We start from the raw sequence: 25,016 nt of genomic DNA, 5'->3' as shown, positions 1-25,016 counted from the left end.
TCTATAGAATTTTATAAAAAGATTCATTCGAACAAAAGCTGGCAATTAATGGGTCAAGAAGAGGGTTAATACGTTCGGCAATCGCGTTAATAATTAATCGAGTCGCTCGTTAGGTACATCGAAGAACAAGCAAGTCGGTGAGCGCGGCAAAACGATTTGTTTCAATTTAAAAATTAAATTCCGTTCGCACATGCCTGTCACTAATCGTGATTACGTATCCGCGCCGGTATTGGTCGATGTTCCGAAGCGCGCGCACGAACGTGCCAGCAAAAAACTCGCGAAGTACAGAACCGTATAAGTCGTCCCCCACCGCGGTTACCACGCCAGTCAGTCTCAGGCCACGGGTAATACGCGTTGGATGTTTATCCGCTCTTTTCTCTTCGCGCACGCGATTTATCCTTGACGAAACGCCACGAAAACTTGCACAAAGGTGTACCAGCCGGTTAATCGATCTATCCGGACCGTGTCAGTATGTATCGCGTGCCTTGTTCCTTCGATCTTTAAAACCCGTTCGGGACACTGGCATCGCGCTTCGTTCGTGTATTCCGCGCTATGGTAGACGATCGCCTCGAGTCGAATGCGCGTCGTTTCGACCAAAACATCCGCGACGTTTGATCGCGAGATAATCGTTTCGTCGATCGCTGGCCTCGGTGCAAGGTTAGGCTCTTTCGCCGAGCGTTGTGCGATTAATTGGCGCGTTTAGTGCATACCACGGGAGTCGGTCGATGAGGTTAGGGTGGCGTAGTATACGCGCGACGACTATTCGGATACGCGATGCGACTCTGACAGTTCGTCGAATCGCCTTTACTACAACGTTGTTCACACGTCGCACGACAAAACGCTGCGTGCAGTGCTCGAGGGCATCACAGCCGGCGACGGTGACTTTGACAGCGCACCGTTAGAAGTGAGGTTAATACGTGGGAGGTGGTGTCGTCGTTGTGCGTGTGCGTGCTGTGCACGGAGGACAACACGGCGATAATATCATGACGGCAATGTTAGTGTCCGTGGCAGAGCTGTCGAACATTTTCTTCGTGCTCGCAGTCTCGATATGCTTCTGTGGAGTCTTCTTGTTCATCATCAGGTATTTATGGATTTATCTTCGATTTAACGCACGTCCTAACCCCCTCGATCTCAACAAACCTTTTGACATGTACCTAGTTCGATATCAGTGTCTAACCCTTTGCGTCGAGATTTTTCACGACTAAGATTTAGGTTCTTGAGTCCATGTCGCAGGTATTGTTGACATCAGAGTTCTTTTTTCCGTTAGCTCGATAGGCCAGCGGGTATGTCCGTAGCTTCGCAATCTCGTGGCTCGAGTTCGAATCCCGTGTTCACGTATATATTTTTTTGTTTGCATTTAAACTTATTTTTTTAAAACAGCAAAAGCACATTATTTGCACGTAATTTTTCAAGCGTATGCTATTTAATTTTGTTCGAGTAGTTTGCACGAGTCCAAGTGGACCCAGAGTCTGGTGGACGAGGATCAAGAGACATTGTGGTGAAATTAATTTTATTAGGTCACAGAGCTACTTTCAGATACCCGTGAGCATCTTTCGAAAGTAGCGTAGCGGAAGTTTAAGTTTTTATACGATTTGCGTATACTGCGTTACCACATAATTACATTGGCATTTTAAACGATTCAAAACATGTTGATGCCGATGTAAAGCAACAATTATTTGAGAAGGTAATTAAATGTTCTATACTTAATGGAGTAGCAACGATACGTGACGTACAGATTTATTTATTTCGAACAAATTAACTTGAGAATTAATTTTGTTTACTTTCGTAGCGAATGGTCCTGGCCCTTAGAGAAGTCTTCGGTCCCTTAGTGGCAGTGAAAATGCTAATTGGGCCTCGTTGACTAGGCTAGAAGGGATTTCAACGGTTCGAGTATGTTCGACACGCTCGGTATAGTCTTTGGAAATAGGTCGACGTACTCTCGGTGATGTTTCATTGCACAGTGGGTGCAGGAAAACGCAGCCCAGCTATCTTGGCGCAACGGGTTATCAATGCGTCGTGCGAATTGAAAAGCAAACATCGGATCTTGGCGGATGTCAATAAAATCATCAAAGCCTCGTAACTGGTCGAGCCTTCTCGTTTTACGTACCGCAGAATATTTTGCAAGTCAATAATAATATTTGTCGACAAATTAGCGACCCTTAGAGAAGCGTCTAACGCCGTTATTCGAGTCCCCGGGTTGCATAATTGTCGTCGATTACGCAATGTGCATTACCCGTTCAATTCTATTCTCTTTTTCTCACGTTTTTTTCACCAACGGTTCTGGGTCGAGTGTGCAAATCCCAGTTAAAATTATCCACGATAGGACAACGCGATATTTGAGGACTACGGAGCTTTAGCTTTTAACTGTTATTAGAAAATGTGTGTATATAAAAATTGAAGGCGTGCACGCTGTAGTAAGTTGATACAGTCTTAATGTACATCGTTGGCCAAGATTTCGAAGATAGAGTTAACTAAGATTTGTGACAACCGATTCCTTTCGCCAAGGTCGCCAAGGTACGGGGACAAGTCCTACTTGGAGACTGGAGACTGCCGGAATGTGTTTATCGTGTTACAGCTGTAGCAAGGAACTGACGAGTTCGATCATTATCTACCGCAAGGTAGTATCTCGTGTTGCCTATTACGTCGTAACATTTTCGACGTTCGCCGAAATCGGACGTTTATCAGATTATTCTATAAATAATACGACGGGGTATGTCCCCATAGATCTCACCGTGAGATACATATCGTTTCACCGGCATTCAAATCACTCGGCGACCGTCGCCGTTTTTAGCCATTATGAAAATTCCGATTCGCAAATAATTGTAATCGGTCGCGAAATTTATCGTCCCCGGTATCGTCGATTCGTTTAACCAACAGCTTACGAGCGGACATTAAACAGTATCGCGTAGATTTATATATCCGCGTGCTCGTTAAAATATTCTACCGCTTTATCTTGCCGATAAATTCATAATACATAGTCATACTCCGAGTTGCATTTGTTCAGTCGGATTCACGTGCTTCGCGATATTGATATCGCTACAAACATGAAAGATTCAGGTTCTTATAAATATGCAAAGCAGCGCATAAGGAAAAAGATATTTAATTAGGTACATAAATCGATGGTGAGTGTGCACCGAACGTTTTTATCGGCGATCGAAAATAGAATTGTACGGAAAAGATTTACGATCGCTGAAATAACAATGTTTAATTTTATTTATTTCTATCGTGTTGAATTCATCGTCGAAACGAAAGCTGTAGCGTAGGTTTAACAAGTGCCGGTCACCGGTGACCGTCACGGCAACGAACGCGTTAATGGAGCGATAGTTTGGACACCATTACGCGTCACGGTGCCTGATTCGGGTTTTCGCGTTGCCAGTTCCCTTTCCCCGATTCTTTTCTTTTTTACCGGCGATCAAACTCGCAACACAAGCAACGGCGTTCGTCGATAATGGCTCATTTTTGCTCGAGATATCGCCAGCGCGATTTTTCCTCCTAGTTCCTCGCGATAGAGGCGGGATTTACTTTACGATTCGAGCTCGATGGACATTGTTAGTCAAGTTCCTGCCAGTGTCAACACGACGGCAATTGTCTTCAATTGAATAAGGTCAAGAGACCCATAATTCTTTCAGCCCCACATACTCGATTCCAGAAAACAATTTACGCGGCGTCCTTTTTATTTATATATTCAACGAGTTTATCGTATAGTTCGTGTTAGAATCGTGACCAACTTTTCGCGATACCTAATATTATCTTGCCACGTATAAAAATAGATACGTGAAACGTGGCCGGTTCCGTCGAGTCGAAAGTGACCGGTGCTCGAATCCACAAATTTTGTTTCTACAAATCGTTAACACACTTCGCGATGAACGCGCGGATTCGCTTGTTTGAGAAGAGAAAGTCCATCGCGGACTGAAAACGAAAATCTATGTTAAGTTTCGCTCGTCTAAAAAGTAGAATTCAATCGGGGCGTAAGAGAAACACTTTTCAATTTGTTACGCGGCAAATAGTAGGAGATAATTACCTGTTAATCGATGATGTTTGTGCACCAAGACCATCCTAATTGTTTATTAGTTTCTCTCGATCGTAGATCGAACTGGTATTTTAAATACGCTCGTCTGCGTTTGATTCCTCGTTTCAAGTTTGAGATGTTCGTCTAAAAAGTAGAATTCAATCGGGGCGAAAGAGAAACACTTTTTAATTTGTTACGCGGCAAATAGTAGGAGATAATTACCTATTAATCGATGATGTTTGTGCACCAAGACCATCCTAATTGTTTATTAGTTTCTCTCGATCGTAGATCAAACTGGTATTTTAAATACGCTCGTTTGCGTTTGATTCCTCGTTTGAAGTTTGAGATACTCGATCGTGTGTGGATCGGTTCGTGAAAACGTCGATGAATATCTTTTTGTAGTCCGCAGTGGAATGATCGCTGCTGGCAAAGGTAATTTGCCAGGGTATAGTTTGATCCTATGTTCGTGTGAGGTTAACATGCAGAAATTCATTGTCGATACTCTTTCGAATAATTTACAACACTACGATGTTGCGATACGTGCACACGTCCTCATGGCCGCGGGGTTATTGGCAGTCGAATAATGCACGCGGTCGTTCGCACCTTGATTCATTCAGAAGGATGAACAGCGCCGAGAGTTCGCTAATTCTGTTAAACATAGATGGAGGAACAACATTTTACTTTTTTAAGATAATCGTCTTTGTACCAAGGGTCGAGGTAGAGCGGAAACTCAAAAAAAAATTGTAATCACAGTCGATATTAAGAGAGTATTGCTATCTAAACGATCGACGAGTTCCATCGTGCATATATCATTGCTAAGAAAGTTATCGGATATGTTAAAATCGATGCATCGTCATCGTTACCGTTTCACCGAGCACAATGACTGCGGAGCAGCATTAGCTTTATTACGAAACTCGTTTGTGCAATATGAAACGGGTGAATATGGCAGGATTTTTGAAATCGACGTTTTCACTCGGTCCCACGAGCTTTCGTAACGTCCATCGAAGACAAAGAGATAAAAGTTTCGTGTGGAAACCGACGCTAAAGTGCGTGGCGAAACGGCTTGCGAGCATTTTTCTTTCGAAAACACTAACGAACGTTTCGTCGCGCTTAGCTCGCGTTGCGTGCAGAAAGATGTAACTCGATTATTCGAGCAATTCGAATTAATCGTGCGAGTGAAGAAACATGACTTGTATCGAGGTATAGAAATAAGCAATAATTATTCGCGTATTTTGATTGGAAGAGGAGATAATTTTAGTAGGTCGAAAGGATGAGAAATGTTACAGAACCAGTCTCGATATGCGAATTTTATACCCGTTATTCAGAGAATTAGTTTACTGTTACTTCTCCAGGACCACCTGGTTTCGAACTCGCGCGGGACGATGCATGCCTTCGCAGTGTATAATTAAGAATTTTTGCAACGACATGAAACCAAGAAATATAGCTTCCGACACTACTTATATAAAGCTTACCACGCTCTATAACACGCAGAATGTCCAGTTGTTAATACTTAAGGGGTCTGGTAACTCTAGAATATTGAAAAATTCGATTTTTTTTTTTTTTGGCTTAAATAATAGTTTGATGCCTTAAAAACATTATGCGAAAGGTCTCAGTGTCGGAACAATGTTTTTGCTGAAAATTTAGAGCCCCAAACGATGTCGTATATCTGCGTCCTGTAGCGCGTTAAATGCATTTTCCTCGGAACTATGTTTTACAAAACGGTGTGCAGCATTACTCCCGTTCTAATTAATCAATTGCTTTGAAAATTTACAGTTATCTTTACTATTATATTCATTAGGCATTGACGATCCGTTTTTTTTAAAATTGTCAAATAATTCTGCAAAATATTCGTAATAAGAACTCGTTTTTGTGTTAAAATTCGATGTTAAGTTTCAAATATCTGCCACATTGTTCATTTTTATATTTTGAAATGTCTCATCGTCAATGCCTAGGACATTTATCATAGTTAATGGAATATTTCGGTTTTTGTTGTACATAACAACCATTTTACCACAATCCTGCACACCAGCTGGGCATCAAAACAAGAAGTGGCTCGGGAACATGGCGCTGTGTAGGCTTAATTATAAATATTTTTTAAACATTACCAAGGGTTTTTTTCAACATTTGTTATACCTAAATACAGTGCAAAGTTTCAGGATAATTGAATACTTACTTTATCTTCAGTGTTGCTTAAAAAAATGCCTCGTTTTCCATACCGCTAAAGGTACCAGACCCCTTAAGTAGGAGTCGATATGCGTGAAAAATTCAAACAGTTCTACAGTTTTTGGACCAAAAGTAATCGATACCTAAAGATACACGTTTTGTTTTTTTTACTGTAGAATAATCCCCTTTGTGTAAAAGAATTTGTAACGTGCAGGGAAGCAGTCGACGGTTTTATTAAAAAATAGGGTACAATTCCTTTGTGCAGGAACATGATCGTACTTCGTATTCACGGCGACGAATTGATGTTCGGCGGGAGTGGAAACGTAATGACACATTCGCCACGCATACCTCAGATGGAGATGATGAAGGTCCACATTCCCTTCACCTTCAAGCTTCACGAAAGTTTCAAGAGCACTTACGCCGGTGAGTCTAGTCAACGCACACCTTGTTTCTCTCATTTAACTTTCCTTTTCTTCCTCTTTCGCTACTCAACGAAACGTTTCAAGATAAGTGATTCCTTAGAATTCCTTAGAATTAATAACGAGAGATTGAGAAATTGCTCCTCGAGATATTTGAACGTCAACGATCCTTTCAGACCCTTTAATATTAAATTTCAAACAAAATCTTTTACTCCGACGGTAAATTGATTGCCTCGGAAAGGATTTTAATAGATCGTCTATTAAACGAAAACTGATACACGGATTGTCCATCGAGAATCCATTAAGCGCAAAAATTCTCTAATAATATCTTTTTCAGGAAATAAATTTTTCAAACACCAGGAAACAATATCGCTTTTGTTTCCTATTTACTATAAATTGCACTGCTATATTTACTCAAGGATTTCTAGTTAGCGTTAAATAACAGTGCAAAGCGATCGCAAACATTAGCCATGAATTATTGATACTTTACGAACATGTCGTATTTCTTTCAACGTTCGTTTATTTAACATCCTCGCGTCATTAGAGGATTAATAAAAAAAATCGCCATTAATGTATAAAAGAGTCTTTGGTTTTCAAGATCAGATCAAGATTATATCTCGCGCGATTCGTGTAGAAACGCGCGAACGTGCTCTGCCTGCATTTCGTATAATTTTCTGAGTATTAGTATTCGCTGGCGTTTGAACTGTCGTCAAAATTCACGCGTCGTTTAGAGCGGACGACGATACAGGGTGTCCCTGAAAAATGTTGGTCTCCGCAAGGGAGGCGATTTCCTATGTTAAAGTTGCGCTGGAAAACAGAAAATCTTGGATGGACGCACCTTTAGCAATAATCGCTAATTGCGTAATTTACCTATATTTACATACATGGTTACCTATATTTACATACATGTTTACCTATATTTACATACATGTTTACCTAACCGATTTATACCTAATTGGACGTAAATTTTAATTACATATGTATGTACGCTGGGAATTTACTACCTTTGCATTAATTTGTTACTCGTATCTAGTCGAACCTATATTCTGTTTCGTTTTGCCGCTCGAACCATCTTACTGGAGAGACCATCGTTTCCAGAGACACCTGGTATAACGATACGGAGCAGATCCCGAGAGACCTAACGGTTCACGTTCGCGAATTATACGACGAGCGATTTTTAAGCGGTTGCACGGTTCAAATTCTGGTTCTCCGTGAACACCGCGGGGTTGCGTTTCGCAATTCCTCGCCGGTTAATTAACTGAAATGAGCAGAGAGTGTACGGTTCGACCGGGCCGAAAGTGGGTTACAGACACGCGTAAGGAGAAAAAAAAAAAAATACGACTCCCCTTCCCGTACCTCGTACCCACTATCCTCGTGATTGGTATGCAGGTGTGAAGGCACCTGTAGTTACGAAACGTTACCTTGACCGCTTGGCCAGGTCATTGTGAGTCATTTAACTTGTAGAGACGACAATCGATACACCCCGGGGGGTGGGGCGGGGGGGCAGCCTTTATCATCTCGAGATTTAATTTTGTCCCTTGGCGTGGTACTTCTCTTTTTATCCTATCGATAATAGGGCAAAAATTACATTCATCGCAAAAAGATACCGATACAGACCAAAACTGTTCCACCCACTCGATATTACGAGTAACTGTATACTGTTACTAACAAAATTCAAAAGTAATTAGTTAACATTCACTTCGAGACTGTATCGTAAGAAAAAAAGATCGATCATCGTGCTTCTGGGGATAATCGTGATCACGAATCAACAGTAACACCGATTGATCATTATATCCAACGTCTCGTATCTCGAACTTGCGACACGGAATCGAGTTTCCTTTTCGTCTAAATTCGCTGGCGCAATTTCCATCGATTATTGCCGCGTATGAGGGGAATCGGTATGCAGTAGATCGCGATAATGTATGCAGGTAAAAAACACGACGAAAGTCTGTCACGTTCGCGCGGCCGGTGATATACGCTCGACCCTCGATGACCCTCGATAAATTCATTAAACCGCGATTTGTGGATCGTTGGCGCGTTCGCTGCGCGCGCAGCTAGGATCCTCCGGACTCGCGGATCCGGTCTTGCACTTTTATTCGATCCGCGGCGCGCGATCGGGACGCGACGCGCGGAGCACGTGTTCCCGGTCGAATCGATTCGATCACGCGCGCATCGGGTCGCGTGCTAATGGAAATACGCGCGATTGGTCGGAATGATGGACGGGAAATTTGTCTCGGTGACGTTTCCGGGCGGTACGCAGCTTCGCGGAATCGACGTTCTCGCGGGAAACGCGTAACATCCGACAGTTTGACAATTAGAACGGACAACAACGCACGGAAACCGATTATCGTTCCCGGTGTCCATTATTAAGTTCTGTGAGCTTTTCGCTCGAAAATGCTTACTCAAATGTTGCACGTACAATATTTATTTCTACGGTAGAAGCTGGATAGAAGATTAACTAACTGCAAACTAACTAACTAACTGCAAAGAAACTAGCTCACAAACTAACTAACTAACTGAAAAACTCTTTGGATGTAAAACAATTAATTTCGTGTTTTTCGTTGTTGCATCGATCCAACGAGACGGTAATCGCATGGGGCAGCATCCTGAGAGTAAAATCGAAAAATACCAATTTCGTTGCTAGTACCCTCGGGCAAACTTGATGCTAGTTGGCAGCGAAAGGTTGAAAGGTGTTCCTGTAACGTTTTTTCCTCGTAATCAGGTTCGAGGTTGCGGGTAATATATTCCGTTCTCTGATCTGGGGATCTTAAACTCGCTTAAAAGTACACGCGTGTCATTCGAACTTGCCTTGAGCTAGAAATAAATGACGCATCGCACTAACACTACCCGCGGCTACTTGTAAACATTTCTATATTTGTGCCTTAAGTTCGGCCCTTCCAATTCTGTTCGTGTTATGACGGGTTCCCGAGAACTCTCGTCTTTCACAACTATTTCTATTTCGGTCTAAAAAATTTATCGAGCGAAGAAATCTCGATTCGCTAAAGAGAGTCGTGCAAAAAAGTTAGTTCATTCTATATTAGCTGCCCGTAGAAAGTTATTCGACGAGTCTCGCTAATTCGACGCCCAATATATGGCTAACGAGAGTCCCAGGCGCTTTTAGAAATCTGTTACAGGATAGATTCAAAAGGAGCGATGAATAGTTGAGTCGGGGCGTCCGGTCTTTCGAAAAGATGCTTTTGTAAAGGAGATTCTTCGAAGCAATTCGATGTACACGGTTACCAAGCAGGCATAAATGCACGATATCGCAACACCTTCAAAGGTTAAAGTTATCACCCAAGAGACACGATTTCGAAACGTCCATAAACGGTCACGGTAATCGAACGTTTCTCTCGCTAATTTCCGACAGCGCGTTTCTATTTTCGATATCTCGATGTCTGGAACAATGGACTATGCAAAGCCCCTTCGACTAAAAAATATTGTTCAAAGAACTTAGCACTCGACCGATTCTCCCAGCAAATATAAACATCCAATATTTTACGACGGGAACAATTTAATCTAAACGTGGTCCCGGTAGAATTTAATTTCATTTTTAAGGGTGTCTGTTTTCCCTACAAACGGTGTTCCATTTGCTCGTGGCTGGATCCCCCGGTAGGCTCCTCGCGAGAACGATAAATTTTTCCTCCGCAAAGACTAGTCGAAGACGTAGCCAGGTGGAAACGTTGCAAGGCAAGGGCAGAAGACGTTTTCGAATTCCAGGCCCGTAGCCAAAGGTGACCATGTAAAAACCGTGAGGGTCGATAACAGAGTTTAGTCTCGTTCATCGAGGACGGCGTTCTCTTGCTGGAACACACCAGCGTTACGTAAGTTACGTGACAATAGATGAAACAATTTCCACTAGGTCGTATCCGATGCAGGCATTATTAATAAACCCGAGGCTCCAGGTGCTGCTAAATACGCGTTTCCAAGCAGCTTGGAAACAACGCGACCAGAATTTCCGACTACGTTTCCTCGATCGTCCCTGCCTGGCACGATAACGAGAATTCATCTTAATAATCAGAAAGTTAGTCGTTGATTGCTTAAAACGCTGATGCATTTTGTAAGCGGTTCGTCAGGGTTTCGAGTGAGAAATACAAGAAATAATGCCTTGAAAAATTCGTGATTCGGTGACGATGAGGATGGCTATGCGTGTCAAGTTCATCGGTTCGTCCCGAAAATTGCTCAACGCTCGAGTTGGTCGGAAGAGACACGGAAAGCGTATTCGCTTCAGGCTGGCATTTTACCGTGCAAATATCGCGTCTATCTCTTGACAAGCGTTCCGGCTAAAGAGTACAGACATTGTGCAACGCGTAATCGCGATTGAATCGGGAGAGAAGAGGAGCTTGTGGTCCAAGTTACGAAAGGTAAAGCCGAACGGTGTCGTAACGTCGCGAGTCGATTGCAAGATTCCTTCGACGGGAGAAATAAGCGGTCGTGATCGTTGGCCGATACGGAATCTCTCGGTCCTCGTCTTTTTGAACGGCGCCGCCGTTTTCGAAACGCCTACGGTCGTTAACGCCTCTGATAATTTACGCGTTCCACGCGACTCCGTTTGCTCGTTAAGACCCGGGTACGTCGAACAGGGGGGAAAATGCGAAACAGCTGTAACCTATTGCCAAATCGCGCGCGGTTCGTGTTGATTCAGAAGGTTAGACATCGTATTAAAGATACGGGACGCTAATGTTGCCTTTTCACATTACGATATCCGGAGATTACACCTTAAGTGCAATCTCGTGGCTTCCAGAGACGTTCGACGAAACGGTGTACCAATGCTTGGACCCTGGAACCTTCTGAAATGAGAGAAGCCTGGTCGTTTGAAATTCCCCCCTCCGAAAACAAATTAAATTGCTTGGATCTTCCTCGACTCCGCCATAGTTTGGACGGTCGAGAGTTCGTTGACAACACGCATCGCGTTGCTCGACGAAGTAATGGAAGTAGAGAGCCTCGAGCAATATGTTACCGTGTTGTCCCGGACCGTGACGTTACTCAAAATCGTTACATAACAAGCCCACTTTCAACTTTTTTTTTTTTCTTCTCGTCTGGCTACAAGATATCTCCGCGAGCCAAGGAGGTTTCCAGGTCATGTGTGAGAGGAGAGACCACGACGCAGTGTCTCCAGTTCTAATTCTTGCGAATGTTTATTGTTCCCCGCCGGAGGGGCACCCCACGGGTCGCTAAATCTCCCTCGAGGAACGGAATTCCCATTTTAGTGAACTGGCGATCGTTATAATATTCGTTCGTAATTACTAGACTGTCGTAAGATAATCGCGGCGAAATGCAAATTGATACTCGGACCAAACGAGTTTGACGTGCCTGTCCTAGATCCACGATATTTACCTTGATGGAGCGATAAGAAACACACAGGTGTCGATCGGATCGATAAGCATCGACAAAAGTAGACACACCTACGCGGCGTCTGACGACGAAACATTTAATTTAAAAGGTATCTTCCGCATAAAATCGATGTGAAGGAAGAAACGTCCAAGCTTAGAAGCCTCGAGATCAGGATCGATACGATAAAACATAAAATTGAAGTTAAAATACCTCTCGATCATTTTTCGAATATAAATATAAAAAAGAAGGAAAATCACGACCCACGAATGGGGGAAGAGCGACGTCTCGGGTTGTTCGCCGGATACGACCAATTTTCCGGAAACCACGGCGTCGGTGGGTCCTCTTGGTCGCCAAAAATTGTCGTCGCTGGGGGAGAGGCCACTGTCGAAGAGATTGTTTCGAGATCACGCGAGCTCGGTGCGAACGAAAGTGAAAGCTGCCAAGATCGTCCAACGCGGTAGCGAGCGAGGTATCGAATCGGACATTCTAAAGAACCGCGGGTCCGAAAGAGCAAAAACATTTTCTTCCTGTACAAGGACACGTATTTTTGGCTTCGTTTCGAAAACGAAAGAAACGTGTTCCGAAACTTCGGTCGAGCCTCTTGGATTGCTAGTCTCGCGAGAGCACCGGTTCCCGTTACCATCGATCTTCCGGGCGAAACGGATAACGGGACTGGGGGACATGGAACGTATCGTCGTTGTTATAACAATATTGTTTATACGGCTCGCGAAATTATTCGAAACGCTCGCCGATAAAACATTGATCGTTCTGATCTGGAAATTTGGAAAAATTGATTTACAAGCCTCACGAACCGTGTTTCCATAATCGATATGGAAAACTCTGAACGCCTTTTCAAGTCTGATAGAACAATGAAATTACATAATTACGGAGTACAAATGTGAAAGCATCGTGTGAGCTACGATAATTTATGGTAAACATACACAATATCCCGTTTCAACATTTGAAGAGTATTTTAGTTATACGCGGAAACGCGACGCGTTCCGTGGCACGAATCGAGGAAGAGTCGAGACCAGATATTGCATCAAGGTAACAGCATGTTGAGACAATAAACATTCTTATTATACATCGAATAATCGTTAAATAACCCCGGGTATCCATAAACAATGGGAAACATTATGAAATAGATATTACAACCGTATTTCAACATAAACAATGTTTTGTCGAGTGCTCGAGTTCGGAGCGCAAAAATGAAGCGTGGATCGTCGTGTTTGGGTTCGATGGAAAGGCAGAGTGCAACTGCATAGAGGCGTTGCACCGAACTACGATAAGGCTCGGTTTGGCAATAATGTTACGTTATTACATCTGTGAAGCGATAAAAGATGGTGGCATTCGTAATGCACCGTTTACTCAGCTGAAAACTGGTTTTTAATACCACCAAGTCGAGAGTGTTCAAGTCCGAAGCGTTCGATTTACCGAACTGCTATTAACCCAAATTCCAGGGAACAGTTTATCGGCTCACTTTCGAAGTCAGATTTCGACCGTAGTCGAGCACCATAACCCTTTTGATACTATCGAACGCTGTCGAATACGCAATTTTTGCGCGTATAATTATTCTTAGAATTTATCGAGAGATTGTATACATATACTGTTCGAGACAGTAAATCATTTGGCAATCGGTCTGGCATGCGTCAGTCTCGATACCCAAGTACGGAGTTGGCGAAGACTATTCCCTGAGTGATAGGACTTTCCGTTCATAAAATACGCTTTCGCGATAACAGTGCTATCAATCATCGGTTTATGCGATGCGAAATCTTGAGCGACGGTGAAATGCAAAAGGTTTCAAATATTCTGGTCGCTGAATCCGTCTATCCAGGGTTTTCCCTTAGTGTACCAAGTATAGTTTGCTAGAAAAGTTTTGCAACACAGGTTTATTTATTCATAAATATGACCATGAAGTGGACTATACCCATCCACTTAGAAAACGATTTTTTTTTAATAAAAAGAAAAATATATACAATACGGTGTTCAGAGAGAAAGGGTTAACGCGTTAAGAACAGCTGCTGCAAAGGATATCGTAAAAACGATGACGAGTAGTTATGTGGAACAAACGATTATCAAATGGCGTTGCATAATCCGGGCAGGTCGGTTAATCCATTCGCCTGGTTGCACCAACTGCTTGTGGAAATCGGATCGTTTCAGCCGCTCGCTGCTCGAAAGAGCTTCGGACGTTCGGTTGAACTCCTCGCGTGTAGAGACTGGCCGAGCGCGAACGCGATTACCGTAACGCCGATGTAACAGAGAAATTGAGAAATTACTCTTTCTTCTCTTCGTATTACATGCGTTCCACACGATGAAAATAGACGTCGAAGGTTGCCGAGTTCAAGTTCGACGTTCGAATAGAACACGCGCCAGGAACGACGAAAATCTTCAAGCCATACCCACGCCTATGATCGATCGACGAATAGAAAACTAGTTTATGCGGCTATGCTACGCGGGAAATTATCGAAATTTGCTTGTGTATACCCTCGGCTTACGTCGTTTCTAGTAGCGACACGATAAACGATTCTTCAAACAAGTTCGTGAAAATATTTATCGCAAAAATTTAAAAAATTTCAAATCGTTCTAAAAAAATTATTTGCAGTTGCAGGGGTCAATTACAATAATTTTTGGTCAATAGACATATCCCCAAAATCCTACGCATTTTCCAGAAAACAATTCGGGAAAGTGTGAAATTTTTCGACAAAATTAAAAAATTCCAAATCGTTCTAAAAAAATTGTTTTCAGTTGCAGGGGTCTATTACAATAATTTTTGGTCAATAGATTTACCCCCGAAATCCTACCCACTGTCCAGAAAAAAATTCGAGAATGGGTGATATTTTTCGACAAAATTAAAAAATTCCAAATCATTCTGGAAAAATTATTTTTAGTTGCAGGGGTCTATTACAATAATTTTTGGTCAATAGACATACCCCCGAAATCCTACCCACTGTCCAGAAAAAAATTCGAGAATGGGTGATATTTTTCGACAAAATTAAAAAATTCCAAATCGTTCTGGAAAAATTATTTTCAGTTGCAAGGGTCAATTACAATCATTTTTGGTCAATAGACATATCCTCGAAATCCTACCCACTGTCCAGAAAAAAATTCGAGAATGGGTGAAATTTTTCGACAAAATTAAAAAATTCCAAATCATTCTAGGAAAATTATTTTCAGTTGCAGGGCTCAATTACAATCATTTTTGGTCAATAGACATATCCCCGAAATCCTACACATTTTCCAGAAAAAAATTCGAGAATGGGTGAAATTTTTCGACAAAATTAAAAAATTCCAAATCGTTCTGAAAAAATTATTTTCAGTTGCAGGGGTCACTTATAATCATTTTTGGTGAACAGACATACCCCCGAAATCCTACGCACTTTCGAGAAAAAAAATTCTGTAATCTCATTTTCTCATTTCTGTAATCTGTTGGTAATGTTGCGATTGACATGAAAAGGGTAATGGTCCGAAAAAGTACAGTGTATGTAAGATCTACTCGTATACGTCGTCTGTGGTAATACCTGCTTCACGACGTCAGTCAACGGTATCGGTATTAATACATTTCTCGCGCATAGCGTGTTAATCTGTCGGGTATTTTCCATTTGGACGCAATCGTCGTAGAGCGTAAGTTACGTGCTTCCCATGAATGGAACCGATAAACAGTCGACGAGCCAAGCATGTACGTACATGCTACGCGATACATGTATAGGGTCGAGCGTCAGTTCGTTCGTTTTTGGCGAGATGTCTCTATATCCTTCTGCTATATAACTTGTGATTACACAATTCTTATTCCGCAAATTATCCGGCTTCCTAGGGTTGAATAAGTCGCTTGTTGCAAAAACAATACGCGCAGATTTCTCGTTCGATGTGGCAGCGCAATTCGTGCATGCTTATCTACAAACGACGTATCGGGTACTCGAACCGTGGCCGTTGGAATTTATCCGGTTAACTGGGTCGTTTCTCGAACAGAAAGAAGGTTCGAGTCGTCTTGGCCGCAACGAGTGCAGACGCGACGTAAAACGGTGCTAATATTCGGAAACGAAAAGACGCAGTACGGCAACCGGCGCTGAGGCGTCGATACGTATCGCCGTTCCGACGATATCTTCGAGTACGAAGATAAAGAAAGGCACAGCATCCTTGAAAACGCGCTCCGATAAATCTTCGCGAGATGAGATTCGATTCGCTGGTACGGTCTTTCTGGATTTCTGACGCGTCTCACGGATATCGCTGACGCGGAACGTGTGTGTGTGCGTCACGTTTCATCCGCGAAACGACGATTCGATCGCGTTCGATGCATTCTCCTTTGTTTCGTCGATCCGGTAGCGCGTGTCCTCACACTCGAGCGACTATCGAGGTTTCTTACTCCGTCCCTTTTTGTCTCTCCGTCTCTACTGTACTCTGCGTAGAACATATAGAGATATATTGTATCGTTTAAATCGCTATCGTTTCTCATTCCAGAATGCAACGTATCTATGGTCCCGTTGGGGGCCCCGCTGACCGGAGGATAAGAAACATCGGTCCCACGCGACCCCGCGATACTTTATCGACCGGCGGCCGAATAGGAAAACGATACACCTCCACGGAGAGCAATTTTTCGTACATTTGTCACGCACACCCGTGAACGGGAATTATTTTTATTCTTGGATCGTTGCACGCGTTCGTTAGCAGGGACACGTATTCCGCGGAAGGAGGAGAAAAAAACTAGGAGACAGGAGATCGATATAAATGGCGTGGTGTGTCCGATCGTTCGCGTCGACCTTGATTGTTCTACGCCTGGACAGTCACGTAGGCAAGTCGAGGCTGTATTTTCTCCCTTTGCGAGATGCTGTGCCTTCCACGCGTTGACGGTCACCGGTGACCGGCGCTCGAAACTTGCAATTATTTTTACAGTTAAAAAGATTAGGAAAATTCTTTATTTCTCGCGCGAAATCTGAGTGGTAGAACCGAGCGACCAACGTAGAGTAGAATTTTCGTCGTGTCCGACATTCTCGTCGAGAAAATCGATTCTGAAAATGAGTCATGGCGCGCGCTTGTTTAAGTCTCGACAGTGCCGGATCTCTCGGCTAGTCCTCCATTGTGTTTCTACGCAGCGTTCGAACTAGGCTCTTTTATTTCGGCGCCTTTTCCAATACCTCGACCATCGATGTTTGATTTATGCGTCACTGCGTGCTTCGTTCTTTCAATATTTTCTTGTCGGTCTGCCAAAACATTACCGGATGTTCCTGCTGTTCGCTTCCACTGTGCTTATTCTGCCACCGTCGATGCTACTTCCTCCTTGACCATTATTAATATTTCCAGACATTGTCAAAGATTTCAGTAGGAACCTTGGTGTGACTATAATTGTTAATACCTTGGAACGATTCTAATTTACAAAGTTCATAAACGAAAGTTGTTTTACTATTAGAGAGAACGCAATTTGTTAAACTTTGCCGTTTGTTTAAAAAAATTCGAAGCTTTTCGGTCGTGTCGTGTCGAGATGAATGAAAAAGGGAACAAGGAAACGATAACCACGTAACTTGCCGACCGTAAGGCACTAAAGTCGAAGCTTTTATTATCTCCATTATTGCAGTTTTCAGTACTACTTTCTGAACCGTATGTTTACACTGCAATCCACGAGAGCAATAATTGTTCGAACCGCTGGTCGCTTATTCTTTTGTCAACGTTTACAATCCTTCGGTGCATTGTCTGTCCTTAAAGCCTGTCCTTCTACCCAGTTTTACAACTCGTCTTTGTAATAACAAGGTTTACGATCCGAGTCTTTAGCTCGGTCAAGTGGCCCACTTTACGGTTTCTTTTCGCGTTATCGACCTTCCCGGATTCGTTTCCGCGAACTCTGATTCGACATTCTATCTCATCGTCAAACATTAAACCTTCCAACAGCGGATGCGCGGCCATTTTGAACCAGCTGTTGCCGCATTCTTTATCCAACGACGAGACATTATTCGACCTTTTGAGTAGATGCAAATACATTTTATGCAACTCGATCATTTTGTAATCATAATTCCCGGAGTAATTCATGATTTACAATTCGAAATTAGAAATTAGGAATATTTTCGAACGTTTGGCTCAAAAACTGGCCGAGGTTTAACAACAAGACCGAATGGCTCGAAATGAACGACGCTAAGGAAATAGGTAAATTACGTATTCTAAATTGTTTCGTTTTATGTACGTGTCCGACAATGCTAAGTAGACTCGTGGTTCTTGCGATTAAATTAGTCGTATTACCGCTTCTAACAAACTTTTACGGCTATTTTATACATCCATTTCCTGGATCGTTAACGTCGTTCGTACATAATTTGCATAGAGAAAATTCAAAGCACATCGAATCTAAAAGACTTTAGAACAATCTTAACGATCGCAATGTAAGATATTCCGATACAATTTTAAATCGAAGGACGCGTAGTGTTTTCGGTCATAAATAAAATCCCGATCAATTTTGCCACTCCTTCCGGCAAGATTCCATTCCGCGCGAGGATTGTTTGCCAAATCACGAGACGAAATCACGGGCCCGAGAGCTGATTATTTATTTGACGTGGTCGAAGAAAGAAAAAAAAAAACGACGAGAACGTTGATCGGCCAATTTCGAGTGGATACAACGGCATAAATATTTATGTGCGATTGTTGCGAACGTGCAGGCTCGAACCGACACGATGGTACGAAGAGAGACGCGATGTAAAAATAGTCCTTTGTTATCACGCGGCTCGTTTCACGAAGGAATTGCACTCGCGCAATGTCTCTGTACACACCGGTGTATGTAGGTGCAAAAATGTCTTCGGCGTGTTTGCGCAAATTTCACTCCCTCGCGCTAATATTGTTTCAACTTTTTTTTTTCTGGAGCAACGAGGCGTTAAGAGGACACGAAACTCGTTCCCGTTGCAGGGAATGCTGTTAACCGGCAAATAATGATCGACTTTCAGTCAATCTATAGACTGGGTAATTTCTCGATCGTAAAAAACACCTGTCTACCCACGGTTAAAAATAAATGGGGATCGCTCGACGCGTCATACCCGGCAGCAAACGCGAGTACGCCATTGTTTATACCGATACAAATACCCCGCTATAATTAAAGACACCGGTGGATCATTATGCAAATCGGCAGAGAAGAGAAAAAAAGATCGGAAGATGCATTGAATAAACGATGAGTCGACTCGTTTTCCCGGATTAATGGATTAAGGCACCGTCGGTAATCCAGTTTGATCACTGACCTCGTCAATACGTTTCGCGACAAACGCATTAATCGTGTATCGACTAGCGGTCGATGAATTAACGATTAGGAAAAAAATGTAAGATAATTAGCGTGTCAATTGAATTACAAAGAAATTAACGGAAGAACGGTCGCGATCGATCAAGTTTAACTATTTTTAGCGTGCGTCTCATTAATTCCGAAACGCTTCTTTCCGCTCGGTTCTAAATCATTTTAGACTTGAAATTTCTTTTCGATCGTTTTGCATTGCATAGCATCGGACGGGCACAACAACGCAACAAGGAATTTCGACAGAAGTAATAATGAAAAACACACATAAATTACCATCCCGATCAGTTATGGTCACGCGAACGCCGTTAATCTGCATACGGCTCTTATGCAAAAGAACCACACGGTATACTGCGATACTTACGGTGAACTTTACATTTCACAGAAACATCGTAATAGAAGCAAATTAAAAAGTCGAGTGACTAAGACCGGTGAGACTCTTCGTTCGTCGTTTCTGCGTCACGACGCGCGATACGTCGAATTAGTCCCAAGTTTTCGTAAATAGTTCGTTTCAACGCTGTTAAATCTAGAAAACAATTGTTCAAGTTACGTGTCTCATCGACGCGTTGATGAAAGTAGAATCGCAGAACTCGTATTCGGAAGGCTCTCGATTGCGTTCCTTTTATTTAGAGTGTAACAATGCCGGGGGCGGGGGAGGGGGGATACGTGCTGAATTTGTTTGCTTCCACAAGTCCAGAATAGTCCAGTTTCTTTGGCAATTACGCATTATGAGAGTAAGAATGAAAGTAGGAGGCGGAGAGACGGTAATTGCAGTCATCGAGCTTATTTCGTGCAACCGAACAGAGACACGAGTCTAAAAAAAATAAAATGTTCCTGCGTGTCTTTTCTCTTTTGCCCTGGTGGTCGCGACGGTTGCGTAACAATGATTCGACAGGATGTTGCATTACGATCCTACACGGTACAATGCTCGTACGCACGGGCAAGATTTCCTGAAAGCGTAATTTGTTTATCGGCGCCTTTGCTCTGCGGAATATCCGGGATAAAGAAAGGAAGATCCGCGAAGCAAAGATGGCGGTTACTAACGCGAGCCATAAAATAGAATATTTTTTCGACCGGAAATTTCCATCAACTTTAAGAATAAAAAAATATAGTAAATTTGCGGAATAGGCTTGATGTAGAAGCATGTGTTCCTTGTTTCGCGAGAGGAAGTGGAGAACCCGTGGTAAAAAAGACAACTGATATACTATTTCTCTCGTTTTCTTTTTTGCAGAGGTTGAATGCGAGGTGTCGAGTCAAGTGGAGTATTCTCTGCAAGCAATCTGGGGTGTCAGCATAAGAGAGCTTCACCTGGCGCTTTGGAAGCCTTGGAGCACCCTCAGAGACGCGTCCTTGAACGGCACTCTTCTTCAAGGCCACGCGCAATACCTCACGCCGCCCCAAACGTATCCTTTATAAAGAGAAACGATGATTTTTTTTGCACGCGTCGATTGTAATTACGTCGTTCGAGAAGCGCGAAATCATTACGTTTACTGGCTGTTCCTTGACCCGGAAAATACAGACGACAACCCCACGGGGAGGAGACGCTGAGATTGTCGCTTCCGGCGCCGGAATTGGAATTAGGGACTCCTCCGCGTCTTTGCTATCCTCTGGTGATCTTCCTGACGCGCAGAGACAACGGGGACCCGCATCCCGATGAAACCGTGGGTACCCTTTAACCCGTTGCGATTCAAAACATTATTTATATTTCGTTCCATGTGCAATTTACCTATTTTTATTTATATTTTAATAATTTACACGCCCAGCACTAGTGGAATACATTTCTTGCATAGTTTCCTTCAAACATTACTTACTATATCCAGTGAATAATAACCAGACTGCAAATATTTATGCATTTATGGGAAATTTTAATTTTCAAAAAATTATAGTCTAATAATAACTTAAAAGTAAAACGACATTTTCAGTACTTCATAGACACTCAACGAGATACTAGTATTTTAAAGAAAACCAGTAGTAATCCTTTATTGCGATTATCGTTTCGGTTTTATCTGTATTATATTGATATCGTGACCGTAGACATTCTGATCAGAAACTTTTAAAGGATATAGCTGGCACCTGAAAGCCTCAAAGACTATCGACTGTAAGAAAACCCGGCCCGTGAAAGCCCAAATACCTTTATTACCCTTTCTCTTCGAAGGTGGCACTGGTGAACGTCGTTCACATCAAGGATAGCGTCTGCACGTTACCGACCTCGATTCTGGCGCAGTATCTGAAACAAGCTAACGGCCAGTTGTCCTGCCTTAAGGTGAATTTCCTTTCAGTTCTTCTTTTTTTTTATATGTCTTCCTTAACGACTAATAACTATGCTAATTAGTATTTCATATGTATTGTGTATACCGGTACTAGGAACCTAATAAACTGATACAGCTATCCAAACTGGTTGTTACAGTTACAGCTGATTAATACGAAATCGTTCATAACGGTGTAGCCATCAACTAGTAGAGTGGGATGAAAGTAGCTTGGGCTGTTTTTCTGGAGCATCTCTGATTGCCTTACAGCAGTTGTCTGTTCTCGTTTATTCTGTACCTTTATTTTGATAATTCTACATACTCGAGTAAAGCCAAAATTCCATTGTACCAGTTGCAATAACTATTTCTCGCCGGCAATTAGAAACGTATGATGAAATCAACGTCCGCAACTCTCAGAGAACGAAAAATCCGTCGTGTCGGTGAAAAACTAGTCGCCTATCTAATCGAAGTAACCATTTCTGTTTCAGCAACTGTACCTAGCGACCGGAAACTCGACAAACTACGACGAGGGCGACGTGTCCTCGGGTTTGGGCTCGGCTCTGGCGCTCGCAGAGCCGTGCAACAACAACGGTGGTTCGACGAGAGGCGCCCTGGTTGCTTCTGGCACCGGGGATCCCGAGGGATCGCTTTGGAACACGGCGGGGGAACAATTATGCGTTGTTTGCCAATATTTTCCTCTGTCGCGCGCACTGCTGCCTTGCAGGCACACGTGCATCTGCGCCTCTTGTTTCGGGAAGCTCGATCGGTGTCCCATGTGCAGAAGCCCGATAAAAAGTTACTTCTGCATCAGGGGCGAAGAATACATGCCGCTCGAGTCGGATATAAATCCGTGCAAGCAGAGGCAATCGAGCCACGGGCCGACCCACTGGCTCCACGATTGGAACGACAGGCTCACCGATTTCCTCGGGTTCGCGCGATAGGAGGATGCTGGATGCGTTCTTTCGTTTCGTATGTACAGCGTATACACGAGACGGAGCAGAACGTCGATGGTCGTTTCTCCGCGCGACGCCCAGATTTCATTCGAAAGAGTGTCTCTTAACTCTTGCTGATACGATCAGAGTCTGGCAACGAGGACGCCAGGACATTAATTTTTACGAAGACGAAACGAAGAAGCTCGTTGCGTGATCCGGGAACGAAAGAAACGAGGATGGTCTCGGTGTTATTTCGTCTCGGATGTACAGAGCACACACACGAGGCGGAGCAGAACGTCGATGGTCGTTTATCCACGCGACGCCCAAATTCGATTGGAAATAGTGTCTCTTGGTCGAAGAACACCCTTTAACTCTTCTCGATCCGAGCAGAGTCCGGCAAAAGGGATCACGAAGATGCTAGGACGTTAATTTTTACGACGACGAAACGAAGAAGCTTGTGTGATCCGAGAACAAACGAAACAAAGTCTCAGAAGCAGGGACTTACCTATCAGGCGAATCATAATTGCACAGCAACCTCGGTAGCATATCGGTTTCGGTATGAGACTGCCAGTAAGTATAATAACGACGTTTTGACCTCCGCTTAAAAGGAATCTTGAAAATTATAATTAAATTTCAAAATCGTAAACATCACCGGTATTTCTGAATACCGGTTTCTATACCGGTATTCCCCATTTTAATTTTAAGTCCCTGCTCGGAAGAAGCACCGAACTGTACGAATCAGAGGATATCGGATTGTCCTTTGAACGAAAGTTTAAGTACGACAGAATGGGCTGAGTGGAATGCAAGTTAGATAGAAGTTCTGTTGAAACAATTATTGATTAATTTAACATTTTCAGTATCGGGAATGTTCAAAAAAACGCGCGAACCGATCGTTCGAATATATTTCTTTCGAATTTCATTCTTCATCGTTGAGGAGTTTCGTAGACTCTGCTATGAGAAATACATTGCCTTGTCATTGTAACTTTTTCTTTTTTTTTTTCTCTCTCTTTCTCTTTCTCTCTCCATATTTTTGTTTTTCACGATTGAGATCAATATCGTAAAGGAGACGCGGACGTTTTGTTAGGCGATTAAGATAACCTTCGGAGATAGTTGAAGTGTGAAAAAAGTAAAAAAAATTTGCGATACGCCAGACGAGAGAAGGGGAAACGTTCGATAAAGAAGAAGTGGAGTTTCTAAATCGGAAGCTCGGATTAACGTTTCAGATTTTTACTACGTAACGTTGTATAAATACTTAAGGTGTACATACAAGATAAAAGTAAGACGTGTCCGATTCTAAGATTGTAACTAACGGTTAAGTTATTGATATTATTTCATACGATACGCAAATTTTATCGGTAGATATAGAAATATTAGTTCCGATATGCATGCCTTTAAAGTATTCTTCTCCTCTCCCTCCCCCTCTATTTCTTTGTTCTTTCCGTGCAGATTAATAGTCTGACTGGAAGAAAGTCTTGTTTTTTTTTCTCGCGAATGCTCTGCCGTCCATGTGCAGCGATGGAGCCCACTTTTCGTAAAGTTCTTATGAAAAGCGCTACACAAAAATAAGAACGTTGCTAAATTAATTTAAGAAGGATGTTGCGTTAACGTTTAAACTGTAAATACACAGACTGTGATAATTGTAATAACATCTATTATGTAACCAGATACACAAAAGTGCCCTAAATTCGGGGGCATCATAACGGAAGGAATTGGAGCGGTGCGAACAGGAACATGAAATCGTTTTTAGATTTCACATTCAATACATACATGTTAACAGCCTTTTTTTTATATCTCCTAGGCACTTGCATAGAACAAAACGATAATACTCTTTTGCTGGGGGTTTGTAATTAACTAATTGGAATTTTACCCGCATTATGAAACCGTTCTGAATAAACGTAAAGTTTCATCATAGTTGCTTTTTAAAATTTAACTAAGAAACAGGTTCGAGTATTCCCTAACGTTTTATTTTTCATTTCCTTATATTGATTTGGAATAATATCCGACGACGAAAATACTAGAGACCGATATTTTACAAATTATTCTGTTTCACAAAGTAAACGATTGAGTTCACCATACAGCTGCAAACCCCATTATGTAGAAGTATGGGAGTATATGGAACTATATGTGCTAATTCAAGAGTAAAGGCCTCTGAAGTCAATGTTATTGTAGTCGAAGATCTTAACATCCTAATTTATATTTTATTTAGTATGGCATTTCGATGATGCGATAATGTCTGTATGTGAGAATCTGTATATAATTTATTTAATAAAGCGTATTCATGCTGTCACGCTGTGTCGTTCGTGTCTGGATAAAATTTCATATCTACAAAAGAAAGCTTACGAAAATGGTAATTAAGAAAAAGTACAGTCATTCATAATTAATGTCTATATTCGTGACTGTTGCTATGATAGTCAAACCAAGAAGATACTAATAGTCTTCTCGTGAAATATAAAGCCATCAAAGTGTTAAGGCAAGATTAATCCCTTAACATATTATTTAATTTTGGTTTCGTTATTATAATAAGGAAATACATATAAACCATAGGTTATAAATGGGAAATAAATGAATCGTGCATAGATAAAAAAAATGTTTCGAAAGCGCAAAGGGTTAAAATGTAGCGCAACATGTTCTTTGTGTGCTCGGATCTGGGTTCCTATAGATCGGTAC

General features: G+C 42.3%; 1 protein-coding gene across 1 annotated transcript; it reads left to right on the top strand.

The window, feature by feature from the left end:
* The first annotated feature begins 171 nt into the window (after positions 1-171).
* On the top strand, positions 172-24,555 carry LOC122404436 (cell growth regulator with RING finger domain protein 1-like). The gene is made up of 6 exons (XM_043408396.1): positions 172-1,081; positions 6,438-6,595; positions 20,403-20,574; positions 20,691-20,832; positions 21,327-21,434; positions 21,906-24,555. The coding sequence occupies exons 1-6, from the start codon at positions 984-986 to the stop codon at positions 22,356-22,358; spliced, it is 1,131 nt and encodes a 376-aa protein (XP_043264331.1). The 5' UTR covers positions 172-983; the 3' UTR covers positions 22,359-24,555.
* The last annotated feature ends 461 nt before the right edge of the window (positions 24,556-25,016 follow it).

Source organism: Colletes gigas, unplaced genomic scaffold (assembly GCF_013123115.1).
Source record: "Colletes gigas isolate AHSC1104 unplaced genomic scaffold, ASM1312311v1 Colletes_gigas_Sc00002, whole genome shotgun sequence".
NCBI classification, from domain to species: Eukaryota; Metazoa; Arthropoda; class Insecta; order Hymenoptera; family Colletidae; genus Colletes; species Colletes gigas.
Note: the sequence above shows the minus strand (reverse complement) of the source record. Positions and strands in the feature narration are given on the sequence as shown.